The sequence below is a fragment of the Pleurodeles waltl genome, chromosome 8, assembly GCF_031143425.1.
Source record: "Pleurodeles waltl isolate 20211129_DDA chromosome 8, aPleWal1.hap1.20221129, whole genome shotgun sequence".
In the NCBI taxonomy this organism is placed as follows: Eukaryota; Metazoa; Chordata; class Amphibia; order Caudata; family Salamandridae; genus Pleurodeles; species Pleurodeles waltl.
Genome location: NC_090447.1, coordinates 181,058,462 through 181,078,695, shown reverse-complemented (window position 1 = coordinate 181,078,695; position 20,234 = coordinate 181,058,462). Strand labels below are relative to the sequence as shown.

Genomic DNA, 20,234 nt, shown 5'->3' with positions numbered 1-20,234 from the left:
GATCAATATTGATCGAGACAGACAATACAACCACCATGTTCTATACCAACAAACGGAAGGGCACAAACCCTGCCTCTGTTCAAATCAGCACAAGAACTTTGGAACTGGACAATCATAAGGAAGATGGATCTATTAGCATTGCATCTACCAAGAAAGAACTGTCTTGTGGCAGACAGATTGAGCAGACAAGCGTTATGCTCCTACCTATGGGAACTCAGCCAGACAGTCCTTCAAAGGATCTTCCAGGAATGGGGAACTCCCGAAGTAGATCTGTTTGCAACACCTTTGAACGCAAAATACCGAAGCTTTGCCCCCAGGTGACCATACCACCAGTCCATAGGGAATACATTGTCGATAAACTGGTTATGGAGATTTGCGTATGCTTTTCCCCCAATACCTCTGATACACAGGGTGATCAGAAAATGCACGATCAGCAAGATGATAGTAATTCTAGTTGCACCACAATGTACAAGACAGACATGGTTCTCAGAGCTGATCGATTTGGCACAAGGGAAAATAATCAACCTACCAAAGAGACACGACCTATTCTCAATAGAAAAAGGAAGGATTCTATACCCAAAGACAGAATCTTTGAACCTGGCAGCATGGCTCCTAAGGACTTAGAATTTGGACATCTAAAGCTGCCAGAAAAAAAACAATGGCTATCCTTAGAGAAGCAAGGAAACCAACAACTAGAACATGCTTTTCCGCTAAATAGAAGAGATACTATAATGTTATAAACAAGCACCTCTAAGAAAGAATACAAAGGAAAATACAATAGTAAAATATTTAACACCTCTTCTAGAATGCAATCTAAACTCCGCTTCTTTAAAGGTACACTTCGCCTCTATAGTGGCTTACACAATAGGGCACATAGGGAGAATTTGTTTCACAGCACCAGTAGTGAAAATGTTTTTGGAAGTAGCAACTAAGATTGCACCACCAAAAAGTACCAGCTCCTAATTGAAACTTAAATGTGGTTCTCACACAGTTAATGAAGAGGCCTTGTGAACGTTTGCACAAAGCAACTTTACAAATGCTCACTCTAAAGCCCGCCTTTCTATTTGCTATAACTTCCCTACATAGGTAAAGCGAATTGCAAGTGCTCACATTACAAGAACCATATTTTCAAATATACAAAGACAGGGTAGTTTTGAGAACTGATCCTCAGTTCTTGCCAAAGGTGATTTCATAATTCCACATAAACCAAAGTATACAAATACCAAGTTTCTTTCAAACCCAAATAATCTTAATGAAAGAGCATTGCACACACTAGATTCAAGCCAGGCAGTAATGTTTTACATTGAAAAGACAAAGCCATATAGGAAAACGAAACAACTCTGTTTTGTTTGCAAACAGTTTTCTAGGAAGACAAGTAACCATAAATTCAATAGCAAGATGGATAGCACAAACAATTCAATTGCGTCACAAGAATGCAGGGAAACCATTACAGTCAGCACCAAGAAGTCACTCCACAAGGAAGAAAGGAGCAACTATTGCTTTTCTAGCAAATGCACCTTAAAAGACATTTGTATGGCAGCAAAGTGGTCATCGGTACATACATTCACAAGACACTACTGCATAGATGTACAAATGGATAAAGAAGCAGAAGTGGGACAAAAAGTTTTACAACATCTGTTTAGTAATCAGTTTTCATCTTCAATCCAACCACCTCAATGATAACAAACCACTACTAAGTCAATGAACAGCGTGTGAATCCAGAAAAGATTCACACTGCAAAACATAAAGTTTCTTATGGAGAATTTTTTGGATTCACAAGCAGCCCAACCACCTATGCCAAGAAGATGAAAGGAAGGGGGGGGGGGAAAGAATCTGAAGATGGCAACCAAAGGTGTGAACTTACGGAGGAAATATGACAGCTCCACAAATGACATCAAATGGAGGTATGTAGATGCCCAATAACAAAACACAAAAATTGAGGAAGGGCAAAAAAATTTGGAGACAGTTCCAAACCCAACCACTAGATAGTGGAACAACGTTCAGCGTGCAAATCGAGAACATTCGTCAAGCAGCAAAACTACACTGATAGGTCAGAAACTTTGTTATGCTTCATTTATTTTCCACTGTAGGAAAAAGGACCCTTGTTTGCTTTACCCTCCACTTTTGCCTGACATCTGATGCCAACTTGACTAAGTGTGTGCTGGGATCCTGCTATCCAGGCCCCATCAACAGTGTTCTTTCCCTAAAAACTGTACCATTGTTCCACATTTGGCACACCTCTGGCCCACAGCTAAGTGGTACCAAGGGCTCTGTGACCACAAAGGCTGCAACATATATTGTTCCCACCCTAAGGGACCTCTCACCAAACACATGCACACTGCCAATGCAGCTTGTGTGTGCTGGTGGGGTGAAAAAGGTAAAGTCGACATGACGTCCCCCTCAGGGTGCCATGCCCACAAATCACTACCTGTGGCATATGTAAGTCACCCCTTTAGCAGGCCTTACAGCCCTAAGGCAGGGTGCACTATCCCAGAGGTCAGGGCATAGTTGCATGAGCAATATGCCTCTTCAGTGTCTAAGTCCATTCTTAGACATTGTAAGTGCAGTGTGGCGATACGGAGTATTTGAGCTGGGAGTTTGTCATTACGACCTGCACAGCTCCATAATGGCTTCACTGAAGTCTGGGAAGTTTGGTGTCAAACTTCTTAGCACAATAAATCCACACTGATGCCAGTGTTGGATTTATTGAAAAATGCACCCAGAGGGCATCTTGAGATGCCCCCTGTATTTTACCCAATCCTTTAGTGCTGGACTGACTGGTCTGTGCCAGCCTGCCACTAAGAGACACATTTCTGACCCCATGGGGTGAGAGTCTTTGTGCTCTCTGAGGCCAGAAACAAAGCCTGCACTGGGTGGAGGTTGTTCACACCTCCCCCCTGCAAGAACTGTAACACTTGGCAGTGAGCCTCAAATGCTCAGGCCTCCTGTTTCAATACCCCAGGCACTGCAGCTAGTGGAGATGCCTGCCCCTGGACAAAGCCCCACTTTTGTTGGCAAGTTCAGCTGGAAACTTTGGAAAAACAAGTGATCACTTCAGCTGGGACCACCTCTATGGTGTCCAGAGCTGAAGTGACCCCCCCTCTCTGCAGAATCCTCCATCTTGAGTTGGAGGACAGGGAGCAATAGGGTTAGGTCTGTGTCCCCCTCCCCAGAAGGGTGTAGTCACCCTCTGGGACAGTAGCCTTTGCCCCCCTGCCCCCTGTATTGCCCCTAAATCCAGGATTTAAGGGCCTCCCTGAACGCAGCTCATGAGATTCCTGGCAACCTCACAAGAAGAAAGAATGCCAAGCTGTCCCCCAGCAGAGAAGACTGAAGAGACAAACTGGCTTGGCCCCAGCCCTGCCGGCCTGTCTCCAGCTTCTAAAGCCCTGCTAAAAGAAGGTAACTCATCCTGCAGGACCAATGACCTCTGAAAAGCCTCCAGAGGACTACCTGCATCACAGAGGACCAAGAACACTCGATCCACAAGTCTTGCCCACTCTGCACCCGACTCCAGAATTCAGATGGCCCAACCGACTTGAGCTGGTCCCCAGGTGATTCTGAGCAAGGGCCCACGCTTGATTTGACCCCTCCTGTCCAACACGACGACGCCTGAATCCGGAGGACCCCCTTGACCATGACAGAACCGGATGAAGATACCTGTTGCCAAAAGGTAAACTGCACCCGCAGCCCCCAGGCCTTGGGGAATCCGATCTCCAGTGCAGCAGTGTCAAGCAGGCAACCCTCCTTGTCCAGCCTCTGGTTTTCAGGATCCGACCCCCTGGATCTAGGCTGCAGCATCTGTGACCCCGGGATCCCCCTATAGGAAAGCATTGGGAGCCCGACGCTATTTGCATCCTGCACCTGTCCGCCCCCACGAGGCTGAGGGTGTGTTTGGTGCTGACATGTGGCACCCCTGGTGCTCCTCTAAACTCGCCAGGGGTGCCCTCCGAAGACACTGGTACTTACTTGCAGGCAGGCATGATTCCGAGTGCCCCCCCCAGTCTCCATAGGAACCCATGTTAAATTGACCTCATCTTTGACCTCTGTACCCGACCGGCCCCGTGTTGCTGGTGGTGGGTGTTTGGGGTTAACTTGAACCCCAACCTGTGGACATCCTAACCCCCAGAGACTGAAACGATAGGTCTTGTACTTATCTCGAAACTGTGCTAAATGTTCTTCCCCCCCCCCCAGGACTGTTTCTGAAAATTGCACTGTCAACTTTTAAAACAGATTATTGCTATTTATTTAAAAAAACGTATAACTTAGCAATTTGGAACAAAGTGGTATTGATATTTGTGTTGGATACATACTAGCAAATGTACTTATCTGCTAATTGAATTTTGTGCCACCTTATATGAACTATGAACTTTTAAAAACATAATGAGTAAAAACTGAGACTATGAAATACATATTACCAAACTGTCACCATTACAGAAATATTGCCTACAAAAACCTGACCTTAACCTATTCTCACAATCAATCCCTTAGCCCAAAGTATATTAAGGCTGGAGTTGGAATAATAAATTAACCCAATTTTGAGTAGAGTGCAAGAAAATGTTTTAGGAATTAAAGTCAGTTTGACATTTTCGTAGGTTAGGTTTTGGAAGCCTGTATTTTTCCGTGTTTTTTTCCAAAAGTTGTTGGAAAGACTTTGTTGTCACATGTAATCCAAAAATGATGGTGGATGGGCTAGCCAGAGTTTGGTGACTAGTTTGACAATGCGTACAATGGTGGCATTTACATTGCCTGCACGAGCTGGCAACTGGCAGAGCTGGTGGAAGCTTTGCCATTGGAAAGACCTTCATCACCCACCTTCCTAATAGAGGGCAGTGGGTGGGTCACAAATTATTTTTAGGCAGAAGTCCCTTTACCAGCCTCCCTTAACTCTGTCTTTAAGTCTGAAACTAGCAGAGTCCCACTTTCAAACTATTCACCGTCTATCCAATGAACTTCATGTTTGGGTTTATCTTGTTCATCATTTGACATTCTTCTTAAGTGACACCTCAGGACATGGCAAACGTATGCCATCAGTTGTGTTGAGCTTTCTTCATCTTGGTGATATTCAATTAACTGAAGTTGTTATTACTTGACTTACATTTCTTTTTTAAGTACGTCGCTTTATTTGTGTTGTGTTTAAAGTGATATTATCAATGACATCATTTCATTTTGTCACTCATGGGAAGCTTTGCTCTCAACCTACTATAAACAGTGTGAGACTCAGTGGCTCTTAAGAAGTAATTGTCTTCCTTTGTGTGCGTTTGGTTAAAGCCTGACTTTTGGCTGAAGACCTGGACTGTACACAAGGATTGCAAAAGGCCCACCCATTTCTCTTCTTTACTGACCCAGAAAAATGTATTATACTAGTGCAGTGCAATCCACCCTCTTATGCTAACTTGATTTGATTTATTAAATCTTGATCCTCTTGCTATCGGTCTGCTGTCAATTGTAATGTGTTTTTCTGCAGTTACATAGAATGAAACGTGTGTTTATTTGGATTTGCTTGGTCATAAGGATGCTAAACTCTAAATAAGAACACGTAAAAAATTCTGTCAGAGGTACCTGCACAATGCACTTTGTCTTCACTGCTCATGTAAAATGTTTTACTTTTTCAGTTGCTTTATCCATTAATTGTGCATTCGAACAAGTATTTTATATTTCGTTATATTCCCCCGCGGACCCGCCAGGTTATGGCACTTTGGACCTTACTGGGCTCCTGCGAATATTCTAAGATGTTCAAGTTGTTTCTATTGCAGGATGCAAAGAAAGTTTGTGGGGAAAAATCGGTATTCAGTTTGCTTTTGAAAATGTTTGTCACCAGTAATCATCCACAACTGAAAACATCAACAAAATTGCTGATTGTTAAGGTGAGCTTTTCCCGTCGTTGTATTTGTTCATTTTGTATGTTGTGCTGTGTCTTGGAGATTCTCCATGAAATCTGGTCACAGCAGATCAACACCATTACAAGCACATACAGAGTAACAAGAGTAGGGTTGCATTAGGATTTGGAACTTAGTCTAGGTGGATAATGTGTAATTTTGATGGAAGAACTGTGACGGTCTTTGCAGAGAGAGCAAGTAAGTCCACACAGTAATTCCGGGAGAAAAAGCCGAGCTTTCAAAAAATAGTGAACTGAAAACCATCTGTTTTGAAACGTGGTCAGGTGTTTTCTTGTTTCTGTCAAACAGGAGGGTTTAGCATAGACTATTTTTAGTCCTTCGTGACCAGTTGCTAATTTGGTGGATGACTTTGCAAGCATTGACCAGAGACATTAGCGACAGTTTTCATTATTTATATCTGTCCAGAGAAAGCTTTTTGTAATCTTACCTGTGAACTCATTGTCAACATTTTAGCAAGGAGAGAAATGCAGAAGCCTATTCAGCTGCAGAGGTTGAAACTCAATGGTGACTTCACCAATTAGGAGTGCACAGTAATAAATAGGAATGCAAAGCCTTTAGCTGCTTCTTTTCTGCTGAGCAAGCACCCACTGAGCATGGGCTTACAAAGCAGTCCTCACCATTTGAATGTTTTTTTTTCCCACTGTGAAAATTGAGACCACTGTGAGGCATGTTTAATAACTGTAGATGTTTGTAAACATCAGAATGTTTAAGGAGTTGTGAAATTGTGATGTAAACCGTATATTGCCGTATTGTAGACAAGCCATATTCTTTGTGCGTGATAATGATGTTTATTGTACCTTTATTAAAATGTATGTTAATCATTCTTTTGAATGTCACAACATTTCTGTGACTTTTTCAGTAAGTTACAGGATTGTAGAGTGCTTTGGTATCTCTGGACAAAGGAGATATAGGAATGATCAGAAACAGGGAGCATGTGGTGATCTTCGACAGGGAGGAAAGGGCAGATGGTAAAGAGGCAGAAAAACATGAGACACAGAAGGTGTGTCAGGTGATTGGATATACAGAAAGTATGATACAGGTATTTGTTTTAAGGCTATGTAGAAAATCGTAGGGCTATGTGAGAGTAAAAAAAGATTGGAAATGCAAAAAGACCAAAGAAATGGAAAACATAGATGAATTGATACGCTTACAAAAATTGGGAGCTTTGAGTGAGGCAGTTCATGGGAAGATCTTGATAGGGACCTAGAAAGTGTGAATCATGAAATAATGTGTACAGTATGGAGACATAAAGAGCTTGTCGATCTGAGACCCAGAGTGAAGATGTCCCTTGGTTGACGGATGGATCTGTCACACAGGGAACTGTATTGCTTTGAGACAAAGTGATATTTTTCATTTGGAGACACAATGAACTGGGAGGGTTATGCAGTTTGGGGTTCAGTATGTGCTGGTGGATGGCATGGTAATTATTAAAAATGGTGGATTATAGGGCGGGCCTATGTTAAACTTTACTCTTTCTATCATTTGAGCTCTGCTAGGATTCAGGATTGCCCAATTTGAACCTGTTTCATCACTGGAGCTAAATATTGAGGTGCACCAAAATGTATTAATTTGGGGATTTGTAATCTAAACAGAGTGGATCCTTATATCTATATATAATAATTGTTTGAAATGCTCCGGCAATTCTAATGAGTTATAAATGTAAACTTTGGCTTTGATAAATGGTTTCATTTAGGAGTCATTGTCTTTCACCTTCTATGCTCCTTGGTGTCAAGTGTCAGAAGTTGCCATTTTGGGATTGTTTTAACTTTTATTTTTATGTTTTTTAGATCTGCAACTTAAATTTATTTTGTTCATATATGCCTCAACAATTAAAAACTTGATCTATATTCTCCTTCAAACATACACTTTGAAGTACTTTTTACTCCTTAAATGTCACTGCTATTTCTAGTAATATTCTTGAAGATCTTACTAAAATTAAAATGGAAAGGAAACATATTTTAGAACCATTTACTTGTTTTCTTTGATTTACCCTTTAAAAATAAAAATGAAATATGATTTTTGTGACCGGTTTTATTTCCTTCACAGATTTTACGTGATAGTGGAGTGTTTGATTACACATGGAAGGAACTGAATTTGTGGCTGGAACATTTGGATAAGATTGAAGACACCCATAAGGAACCTGTGATTAATTTCTTGGAAAAGGTGAATGTATGCTTTTAACTACTTAAAACAGAACCATTTCAGAATAGATGTAAATTATACACAGTAACCCTTTTTTTTTTGTTGCAATATTGATTAACCTGAAAACATGCACCCGTGAGCAGAGCAATGATACTGCCATATTATGGTTGTATATTTAATTGAACAGCAGATGATCTATGAGCATAATTAATGCAGTACTCAGAATTATTAGGACACGTTGTGCTGGTAGTTGTTCTTGGGAAGACAGGAGGTTGAGATTTTATAATAATTGTTTCAGCCAATCTTGAAGGTGACATCTAAGTACATAAACCTTCAATGACCTATACATGGTTTATAAATACAATGTTTTTGTAGAATGTAATCTCTCATTTCATTGGTATCCCCTTAAGGTTGCCTCTCTCAACCTTCCCATCGATGTTAGGAGGTGATTGATGTCCCTGGCAGTGAAGCTGTCATTAATTGCTTCTTCGTCAGTGGTTGCACTTGGAGCATTGAAAATGAGAGCACCATGAGGAGTACCAATTTTCATAGCCGGTATTTCCCTTCACCTGTGTCATGGATGACCAGATAAGATTTAGAGTTAAACAACGTGGCCAGTTCTGCCATTCCCAAAACCTTTGTAAGGAAGTAGAAGGGAAAGAAAGGGGGTGTGGTTTGAGCTCCAAGATAGTGGTCGAACTTTGAGTGCTCCGGACCCCTCAGTCATCCGCTGGAATCCAGTACAATCAGCCAACATAGATTTTTCCCCCTGATTGCCTCCTGATGCCCTGAGCCCCTCACCGTGGCTACCCTACACTGCAAATCAGAGCCGGAGCTGGCCTTCCTTTTCTGAGCTCTGCAGTGCAGCTGTTCCAGGCATGGCAGTCCCTTGCTAATGGCCGCGTCCTTCACGTCTGTCTCGAGGGTCCGACTCTGGAGGCCTTTGATGACTATCCGGGGATATTTGCCTGCTGCGCCCCCCTGTGGGCTGCTTCCCACCGCGGCTTGCCCTCCTGGGGTTTTGTTGGGATGGACCAGAGACTTGCCCCTTGGAGGAAGGGAGGTGGGGGCCTCCTGGTGCTCTGGCGGCCTCGTCCGGGTGGAAAATGAGTGGGGCGATGCTCCCATTTGCCATACTGAGATTGCTCCACATAGTGGAGGATGTTGCTTGGATTAGGTCCCCGAGCCCATGGAACGTGTGAGGTGGCTTAGAGATGAACTTCTCTTGCAATTGGGAGCTCATGGCAAGCAGGTTGTGCCTCCACCACCAGAAAAGATCAACAACTGTGCTAAACAACGACCATGGGTAAGGATAAACACACCCGTCCACCGACCTCCCTAACAAAAATGAACCAGTACACCACTGGGCCCCCGGCGGGGCAGACGGGGGATTCAAGTGGAGAGGGATCCTCTCCTTCTGAATTTGACCTTGCCACGATCCTTCAAGCTATTCAGACCTCCCAAAGTGCAGTGGAAGCCATGATTGGGGAATTCTGGAAGGATGTTGTACTGCTCCGACTGGATCTCCAAAAAAGCTATCTCTGAGATTGCAGAGGCTGAGTCTTGAATCTCCACTGTGGAGGATGACGTTACCACCCTCAAATCCCAAGTGTCTTTAAACATACAAAGGAGCTGCATTGGCATGCCGAAGACGCAGAGAATTGCTCCCGGCACAATAATGTTAGAGTGATTGGCATCCACGAGGGTACAGAGGCTCAACAAGTTGCAGACGTCCTTGGAATATAGATCAAATCATGGATGCCTTCGACCCAACAGTCAGCATAGTTCATAGTGGAAAGGGTCCATCGGGCTCTGAGCCCCAAACCTACCGCGTGAGCATCTCCTAGACCCTTGATCGTCTGCATCCTTAATTTCAGAGACGGAGACACCATACTTAGGGAGGACTGCTCGTGAATGGATCTCTGCTGTGGGGATGCTATAGGCTTCATCTTCCCTGACTACGCCTGGGAAATCCAGCAGCAATGTCGATCATACCTGGAGGTCAAAAAAATAACTCAGAGTAAGATGGGTCTCCAACACCACCTTCTATTCCCTGCCAGACTCTGAGTAATCTATACGATTAAAACCCATTTCTTCGACACACCAACATCCGCCTGGTTGTGGCTCAAGGAAGAATGACCACTCTGGGCTCAAACAGAAAATCTAGCTTGAAAATCAACAGTGCATGGACTTGACTGCAGTGTCACAGTGCCTAAACCACAGGGATATCGTACTCACTTGTGGAGAAGGCGCCGCACCAGCCACTCCAAAACCTCTTTACGGCCGCCCTAAATGAGGGGGCCACATTCTGTCGCTGCCGCAGTCTTCCTGCATCTTGGGAGCAGGAGAACGCTGTCAGGACCACAAAGGCTCTGTATTCACTTGTCCGCCGCTGTCTTCCGAGGGCCCAGTGGACACAGACCTTTCTCAGTCGGCCATCTGAGGACGAATCATCACCCTTAAGTGGTGAAATGGCATCATGGCACGAACCTTTAAACTCTGTCTTATTGGCTATTGCAGTGGTTGCCAATCTTTTGACTTCTGTGGACCTCCACTTTATCATTACTGGAACCAGGGGACCCCCACTAAATCATTATTGGAATCCGGGGAACCCCCCACTGAGTCATTACTGAAAGCTGGGTATCTAACCTGTTAATATTATTTAATTTTCTATGCAGTCGCTGACCCCCTGAGGAGTCTTCATGGACCCCCAGGGGTCCCTGGATCACAGGTTAACTCACATTTTTTTTTTTTCTTCAGGGTGACAGCTGCTTCTGTGTTTGAAGTATGGGGTGGGAGTTGGTGGGGTGGGGAATCATTGTGATGTTTTCTTACTTTTAGTATATGTTTTGCTCTACTCTAAGGTTTGTCTGTTTTTGTTCCAGTGCACACGGACACACACTCTCAACGTGATTTACATGCTTTGCACTGAGTCAAACCTACTCCCAACATGACAGGCACACAGGTCGAGCCCTACGCCTAAGGGGAGCTCCTACTCCCTACCCTGATCATAGCAAGGCCCCTTCGCCTCAGTGATGGCCCCCTTCCAAATTATGTCTTAGAATGTTAACGTTCTTCTTGAACGTGTGAAGCAAACCTTAGTCCTGAACTTCACTCACAGATATCTTCCTGAGGTACTATTGCTCCAAGAGACCCATCTCCTGGGCCTCCACTGTCCATTGCTGGTGTGCAAAGGTTACAATAGGGTCTTCCACCCAGGTTGCTCCTTTGGATTCTGGGCAGGGACAGTCTCACTGAGACCCTCCTTCCCACTAACTGTAACTCGTGAGGTGCGGGATTCACAGGGTTGTTTCCTTGCACTAACTGGAGTGCTGGAGAGCCACACCATTGACCTATTGAGCATTAATGCTCCCACAGCAGCTCTTGATGCCTTCCTGCACAATTTCTCCAAAGCCATTCTGGTCCTCCCACAGGGCCTTACCGCTATAGATGGAGACTTTAATGCGGTTCCCAACCCAGAGGTGGACTCCCTCGGATCCCCCACAACAGCTAGATGATTAGGGGCTCGCTGCCTCACCTACTGGGCCACCACCCTGGGCATCTGTAATGTATGGTGGATATGGAACCCCCAGAGGCGTCAATTCGAGCACACATATATACACACACACACACGCTTCAGCAGCAGCACACACACACACACACACTTCAGCAGCGCACACATTCGTGTATTGGTACTATCTAAATGTTGCCTCCTAACTGTCGAGCTGTTTCCCAGGCCTAAATTCTCTCCTGCGGGATATCAGATCATGCCCCACCTCCTCCTCCTCCACTACCTTGGCTCCTCACAGAACGGTTTGCGCTAAATGTGGAGCCTTACTGCCTGCCACCGAACTCCAGACTTGCTTCCATAATAATGAAGGTTCTGTCCCTATAGTCGGCACCTTATGGGCAGCCAGCTAAGCAGCCATGAGGGGATATGCCCAGGGACGGATCAAGGAACGAGACCGCTCTCTCCACATCACCTAACTTGAGATGCGTGCCCTCCAGCTGGAGCTTAGAATGGTGGTGTTCCCCAGGGCGTTATCTCGCAACTGAGTCTCATCCATAAGGACATAAGTCTCCACTCCATGGAAGTTGCCAAACAACTCTGGTGCACTAAAACAGCCAGGATTTATGAATGGGGGGAAAAGAACGGGAAATTACTGTACTGGCTAGCTTCCTGTGACCAGAATTGTGCCTGAAATTACTGACGCACACAGTAATACCCTCACCACCATCCCTGATTATACAAATCTGGCTCAGTATATACTATCTCAAAGTGAGAGATAGTGTGCACAGAATCCAGGGGTTCCCCAAGAGGCTTGACAGAGGCAATAATAGATAATACTAATGCTCTTTTGTGGTAGTGTGGTCGAGCAGTTAGGCATATCAGAGGGTAGTGTTAAGCATTTGTTATACACACACAGACAATAAATGAGAACAATGACTTAACTCCAGGCCAGTAGGTTTTTATATAGAAAATATACTTTTCTTAATTTATTTTAGAACTACAAGATTCAAATTGCAGGTAAGTACATTCATTGTAAGTTACTTTGCATAGGTATAGATAGAACTTTGAATCAAAACAGTAATGTACACAGTTTGGCAGAAAATGGCAATAAGCTATTTTAAAAGTGGACAGTGCAAAATTGAACAGTTCCTGGGGGAGGTAAGTACTGGTTAGTTTTTGAGGTAAGTAAACCACTTACAAGTTCAGTCTCTTGGGCATAGGCAGCCCACCATTGGGGGTTCAAGTCAACCCCAAACACCCAGCACCAGCAACACCGGCCGGTCAGGTGCATAGGTCAAAGAGGGGCCCAAATAACATAGGCGCCTATGGAGACTAGGGTGCTCCAGTTCCAGTCTGCTAGCAGGTAAGTACCTGTGTCCTCGGGGAGCAGACCAGGAGGGTTTTGTAGAGCACTAGGGGAGTCCCAAGTAGGCACACAAAATACACCCTCAGCGGCACAGGGGCGGCCGAGGTTTGTGATAGAGATCAATGGAGGGACCCGGGGGTCACTCAAATGATGCAGGCAGGGCACAGGGGTGCTTCTCGGGCCAGCCACTGACTGGGCAAGGGTGAGGAGGGCTGTCTGCTGGTCACTACTGCATCAGTGGTTGGTTCTTCACTGGCCTGGAGCCTGCGGGTGCAGTGCTTCTTCCAGGCATCAGGTTTTTGTTACTGGGCAGTCGCGGTCAGGGGGGAGTCCTCGGGATTCCCACTGCAGGCGTTGGGTGCAGAGAGGTTGGCTCAGGGTAGACAGGTTGTCATAGTCGCCTGGGAAGTCACTGTGCGGCGTTGGTTTCTCTGGACAAGGGCCGGGAGCATCGGGTGCACATTGATAGGGACTCACGCTTTTGGAGTCAGATGAGAGTCCCTTTAAAGATGGTTTCTTCTTGTTGCTTTAGACATGGCCGCTGTCCACGGGAGTTTCTTGATCCTTTGGAGTTGCAGGGAAGTCCTCTGAGTCGGCAGAGGTTGCTGGACCCGCAGGATACATCGCTGTTGCAGGGTCTTTGAATCAGGAGACAGGCCGGTAGGGCTGGGGCCAAAGCAGTTGTCATCTTCCTTCTTCTCTGCGGGGTTTTCAGGTCAACAGTCCTTCTTCTTGTTAGGTCGTCAATCATCTGACATCCTGGGTTCAGGGTCACCCCTAAATACTGAATTTTGGAGTGTGTTAGGGTCACAGGGCAGTAGCCAATGGCCACTGTCCTTGAGGGTGGCTACACCCTCCTTGTGCTCCCTCCCTTTGGGATCGGGTTACATCCCTATTCCTGTTGGGCTAAATCCTCCAAAACAAGATGGACGACTTTCCAAGGAGAGGGTCACTTCAGCTTTGGTCACCTTAGGGGTGGACCTCGCTGAGGGGGTCACTCCTCCTTGTTTTCCCTAATTTTCACACCAGACTTGCCACCAAAAATGGGGCTTTGTCTGGGGGTGGGCATCTCCACTAGCTTGAGTGCCCTGTGGCACTGTAGCAAGTGGCCTGAGCTTTTCAGGCTCACCACCAGGTGTTATAGTTCCTGCTGGTGGGAGGTGTGAAGCACCTCCACCCAGTGCAGGCTTTTCTTCTGGCCACAAGAGCACAAAGGCTCTCCCCCCCCACCCCTTTGTGGTCAGAAACTCGTCTGGAAGTGGCAGGCAGGCACAGACCAGTCAGTCCCGCACTAGACATTTGGCTAAATTACAGGGGGCATTAAAATGCTTTCTGGGTGCGTTTTTCAATAAATCCAACACTGGCATCAGTTTGGGCTTATTGTGCTGGGAAGTTTGATACCAAACTTCCCAGACTTCAGTAAAGCCATTATGGAGCTGTGGAGTTCGTAATGACTAACTCCCAGCCCATATACTTTATATGGCCACACTGCACTTACAATATCTCAGAATGGACTTAGACACTGTAGGGGAATATTGTTCAAGCAGCTATGCTCTCGCCTGTGGCATAGTGCACCCTGCCTTAGGGATGTAAGGCCTGCTAGAGGGGTGACTTACTTATGCCACAGGCAGAGGTTTGTAGGCATGGCACCCTGAGAGGGGAAAGAGCACTGGTGCTGGGGTCTGGTTAGCAGGATCCCAGTACACTCTCAGTCAAGTCAGCCTCAATATCAGGCAACATGTGTTGGCGGGTAACCATGCTAAAAGGGGCAGTTTCCTACACTGTTATAGCGAACCCAACTTCTTTTCCTGGGCTTCTCTTGTAGGTGATGTTTGCTTTTTGAGTACTGTGTTGTTTCTCCCATATTACAATTGGCCATCAGCATCCCATTTGTTAGTCCTGTGATGATTTTCCAAATGGTCTGAGGCTTTAGTCACTAACCAGAGTCGTGAGTATGTTTGTGTAGATGTGAGTCAGTAGAGTAAGTCATTTCACATGGTGGGTTGTGGTTTTGAACGGAGAGGCCAGAAGATGGTACCATGGTAGGTTGATACGTTCTTCCTAAGCATGAATGCCTGCTGCTTGGCAGAAGTGGGTTCACTCTGAAGAGTTTCTGTGTTAGGTTAGAGCTTAAATGGAGTGAAACAATGTTTCCTTCTCCTCATGGGTGTGGGGGAAGTAAGAAATGGTAACCCTTGTTATAGCTGGACTCTAAACTGATTGTTATGCAGGTAAAGCATTGTGCTCTGTTAGTGTCTTAGATGAAAGTGTATGTAAGTCTGCACTGTGACGCTCATCTCTCTTGATTCTACCTAAGGTATCTGATAGAGCTGATGTCGCTCTATCTGCTTTTCAGTGTCTTTGTTCTGTTGGCAGATCTGTCTTTATTTTACACTCTCCTACTCATGTTTTCTAATCCAATGTATACTTTATCCTGAGTGCCCTCGCCTTGTTTTGTGCTATCAGAGTTTTCTTGGACTCTTCTCTCCTATCCCAGCATAGTCTCCTCTGCTGAAGTGCCCCTTTATTATCAGAATTTAGGTAAAAAACCAACACATGGGCCGCTATCGCTAAAAGGTTCATTTAGCCGCTAAGTCTAATTTTGAAAAAAGATATGATGAGGAAAAAAGCCAATCAAACCATGTCTGCCAGGTGTGAACGTCCTGGTTCTCAAAAGAGCTTGCAGCATTTGGGAGGCTGTGGCCATCAGGCTTTGAGCATGAATCCCTCTAAGAAGAACAGGGTTTGCCTTCAGTTATCACACTGCAGCTTGGCCTTGTCACTCTGCACCCTTTCTCTGACCCTAGGCTGATGAGATCTCTTTAAGCCTGACAAGGCTTGTGGCCTGGGGGTTGTGTTCCATGTTGAGAGCAGGTTAGGGATTCTCTGGAGGGTACAGGACACTGTCGTTTTCACTCAAGGAGCACAGACCCATTAGCAGCAAGATCTTGTCCCAGCTCCCTCTCCACATCACTTAAACGTAGGGTTTAGCCCTCTCCCTCTCGGGGCTTCACGTCTAAAACTCCCCTCTTCCTCAGTCTTCCACTCTGTCTCCTTTATCCTGATCTCTCTTGCTGTTCGACTTCCTCTTAGCCCTTTGACATCCTTTGCCACTTTACTGGGCTTTTTTCATTCAGTCTCGTGCACTTTTCTGTGCACTTATTTATTCTATACTCGTTTTCTGTACCCTTTTCAGTCTTTCCCTAGCACTTTTCTGTGCTTTAATTCTTTCTGTGGAACTTTTCTGTGCTTTTTCCACTTATTCTCTAGCACTTTTCCGTGTGCATTCATTCTGTGTCGTTTTTCTGTGCTTTTCCCATTTCCTTTCCACACTTTTGTGCTTTCCTCACTCATTCTTTTTTGTTTTGTTCTTAATTGCGGCCGAGGAGAGGATTCGCGCCGCAGGTGCACCGAAGGCGAGCCCGTTTGCTCCTGCCAGGGAGCCATGTCCTCCTGCCACCCTCCACTCCCCTGCTGATACCCCACCCTAGTGCCCAGGACTCCGATCGCCACTCCCAACGCTGCTGTCGTGCCTCGCCAGCAACACCTGCTACCTCACCCTGTACCCTCGGGTACCCACCTAATGCCCCCCTGCAGTCACTCCATCCAACACACACAAACACGCACACATGAAAAACCCTGCAGATCAATCATCCCGTTCCTGAACTAGAAAACACTCCATCACAATTTACTTTTTTTTTTTTTTGCTGATTAAATAAATAGTGCAACCTGTTCAGCATCATACCCTTGAGTTAATCCAGGTTTTGAAGAAAATCTAAAGATTCCTAGAATGACAAACACCACCAACAGTTCTTTCAGAGCTAAAAGTTGGGCATTGTTCTAGTGCAGCACGCATTACCTAGTGCCTGTGTCGGAGCTAGTGCCTGTTTGAAAAAATGAATGAATGTGCATCCATCCAGGTGTTATACATAATGATTGAAAATATAACAAAAGTGTGATCGAGAATTGGCAAGCATGTAACTTTTCATTTGGGAAAATGACTATGTAACAAAGACAAGCATTTAAACCGTAAAGTGAGATAAACCTTTGGTTTTGGGGCAGGATAACTTACTAATTGTCTCTGTTTCTGTTTCTTTCTTCCGTGGACAGATTTTAATTAAATTGATGTCGAACCCCCACCCATATACTGATAAGGCAGCAGATGCTGTCCAGGAAGCCAGCGTGCTTCAGGTCAATGTGAACCAGCGTGACTCGGATAGTGTCAGTGTGCCCATCTCTCATATCGATGGTATGTATGCTTTCATGCACTAGTACTCACTGCCTGTTTTCTAAATGAAGGTATAACACGTGCTGTTTGCCAAATTGCCTTTGTCTAATAGAAGTCACACAGTCTTGGTGCTATTTGTATTTTGATGAATCATATGTAGTGTTCTTGTGATCTAGCTTGAGGGTTAAAAAATGACTGAGTATGTAACTGGCAAAACATGACATTTATTGTTCATTTAATAAAGTCATTTTTTTTCTTTTCATGTGATAAAAATGTTCATAAGGCTTTTTTAGATTGTCAAATAAGGATTTAAAGTTACAATCATTCACACTTGAAATACGTTTTCACTATGTAGTTGTCACAAATGTAGGTCATGAAGGACACAATCTCATATCTGATACACTCTGATCTGATGTCAGCCCAATATGAAACTGCTTCTAGTGGCGTTTAATAAAGCTCTATGTGTTCAATATGAAACTGCTTCTAGTGGAGTTTAATAGAGCTCTGTGTGCAGGACTAGCTGCACGTCTCTTCAATGTATGCACGAGTTGCTATTCCCTCCTGTCAGGGTCAGTGAACGAGTCAGACAATTTTTTAATCAGCTCAGAGCCAAAAAAAGACTTACATATAAATATGATAACATACAGTAGATACACAATTAGAATAGGTTCCATAATCCTATATACGTATCATGATCACACCCTATTTCTTAGCCTTACTGCTGCCTGAGTAAACGTATCCACCGAAAAACAAATTCAGAAGGAACTTATTACAATTCAAACAGTGCTGCTCCAAATTGCCTTATATTAAGTGCCCTCAATACAGGAGCCAAGAATAACTTTGCAAACCTCTTTAACATGCCCTCCTTGATGCAACACCAGGTGGCAGAATCTGGCACGTTTTTTCAGAATGGCAAACTGCCACCTCAGACAAGTGGGTGCTAGAGATCGTTTGTCGGGGTTATGCCCTTCCATTCTTTGAAACTCCACCCTCCATGCCCCTGCCTGTACACTGCCTCTCGGAGAACCACCTGTCTGTATTACCGGAGGAGCGCAGACTCTTTGGGCCAAGAAATCAATGGAGATGTTTCAGACCATAGAAGTAGGTCATGGCTGCTACTGCTACTTTCTTGTGCTGAAAAGGACAGAGACCTCTTCCCTATTCCAGACCTACACCCTCTCAAAGCCTTTCTGAGAAAAGACAGGTCCAAGATGCTCTCTTGTCCAGCTCCGGTCTGTCCTGGATCCTGGAGACTGGATTACAGTGTTGGACCTGCAGGATGCTTATTTTCATTTCCCCCGTCTTGCAGGTTCACAGACATTACCTGAGTTTGACGGTGGTCCAGGAGCATTTCCAGTTTGCTGTTCTCTCCTTTGGCATCACTAGTTCCCCTTAGGAGTTAACAGAAGTGCTGGCGATGGTTACTGCTTATCGGGTCCCTGTCTTCCCCCTACCTCGATGAATGGCTGTTGAAAGCACCATATAAAGAACAAGGGAAACCCATGGATTTTGACGGCCCAGGGTTGCGTAGTGTTATAAAGGAACAGTGGTCTCATCACAAAATGTAATAATAATATAATGGGAAAACAATTATGCTCATATATGTTGTCCAATAGACGGATTTAAAATGTTTTTATTCAACAATATCATTTAATAGATGGGTGAAAACACAAACTACAGTTACATTAACAAGGAGACTCAGGCACTTATATGTGACAGAGGTCAAAAACTATTTTAATCCTAAATTCAGAACAGCACATCTGCCCTTATTTATATTACTGTAAACATTACAGCAGGGTTAAGGTGCTGAAGTCGGCGAAGTTTCGAATCATAGGATCATCATTAGGACATTAGAAATTAATGCCCGAGAAATGTATACGCGATGATGACAAGCATTGGCAAAGCCAATAAGTCTCGCCTATGGGCAAGCCTATCGGTTCAGTGTGGGCAACAGAAGGGCGGGTGGGAGAAGGGCATGGGACAGTAAAAAAAAAAAAAAAAGTGTCGTTAAGCACCCAGCGCAGGTTTTCTTTCCATCTTATGAATAAGGATTTTCAAATTAACGTTACCATTTTAGTGACTGAGTGTAACTTCCTGCCACATACGTTTTCTCAGTCAACTTCCAGAGCTACACCTTTCACAGGAAAATTAGAAATTTGAAAGTCTGAAAAGAATAAGGGAGCTGGCTGAAAAGCACTGGCTAGAGTAACCCACTTTAATCCCATAGCAGTGTGCACCACATGTAACTTGTCATTCCTAGGTATTTTTGTCACTACCATTGGTCAAACAGGATCTATTTGATTGGTGGGTTACAGCACTAAAACATTCTAACAAAATATGCATGCATTTGGTTAGAGCGCTTTCTGGTTAGATCTTGGAGGTGTAGTTTGTGACAGTGTTGAACCCTGGCCTTTCAGACAGTTGAAGGAACAGCGACAGTAAGATACATGGCACTTTTGTAATGACCCACAGGCAGCCTTTTGACTGTTAATGTATATGCAGATAACTTGTTTTCGTAGAGTGCTTTTACTGTTCATGAACACTTTAAATCACAGTTGTTTTTGCAACAGACCACCATAACTGTCGTCATTTTTCCGTCACGACCTGCTGTTCACAACAGTTGTCAGAGGTGGGCATTTAACTTGCTGAGTCACTGAGATGGAATGCTACTGTGTCAGCACAGTACTGATCAATATTACTGATTACTGACCAGGTCAGCCTCCAAGGTAGGGCTGGAATAGAAAATAGGCCCAGGCACCAAAATAAAATTGGCCCACATTAGTCAAGCAGATAGCTACAAAAGGGACCATGTTTGAAAATTGGGGCAGTTTTGAACTTGTTAAGACACACGGTTTAGGTGTACTACAAGGTATGGAAGACTTATGGATATGAGCTTGCTGCAGGCAAAATTTGTTTTAATATCGGGGAAATCACCAATAAAGGCCAGTGGGGCATACCATAAAACAGGCTCACAAATAGACAAAAAAAAGCTCATAGTCTGACCTGTCAGACCAGCGTATCGGGCACTGCCTGATTGCCCTATAGCATGGGTACTCGCAAACAGTTTCCCAGGGCCACAAAGTTTGG

At 44.6% G+C, this 20,234-nt stretch overlaps 1 protein-coding gene across 1 annotated transcript in view; it reads left to right on the top strand.

The window, feature by feature from the left end:
* URB1 (URB1 ribosome biogenesis homolog) overlaps window positions 1–20,234 on the top strand; it is a 683,114-nt gene that overhangs the window by 245,418 nt on the left and 417,462 nt on the right. Inside the window, exons 15-17 of the mRNA XM_069204026.1 lie at window positions 5,757–5,867; window positions 7,947–8,063; window positions 17,030–17,168. Coding sequence (XP_069060127.1) covers window positions 5,757–5,867; window positions 7,947–8,063; window positions 17,030–17,168 — 367 coding nt within the window. The remainder of the gene's footprint in view (window positions 1–5,756; window positions 5,868–7,946; window positions 8,064–17,029; window positions 17,169–20,234) is intronic.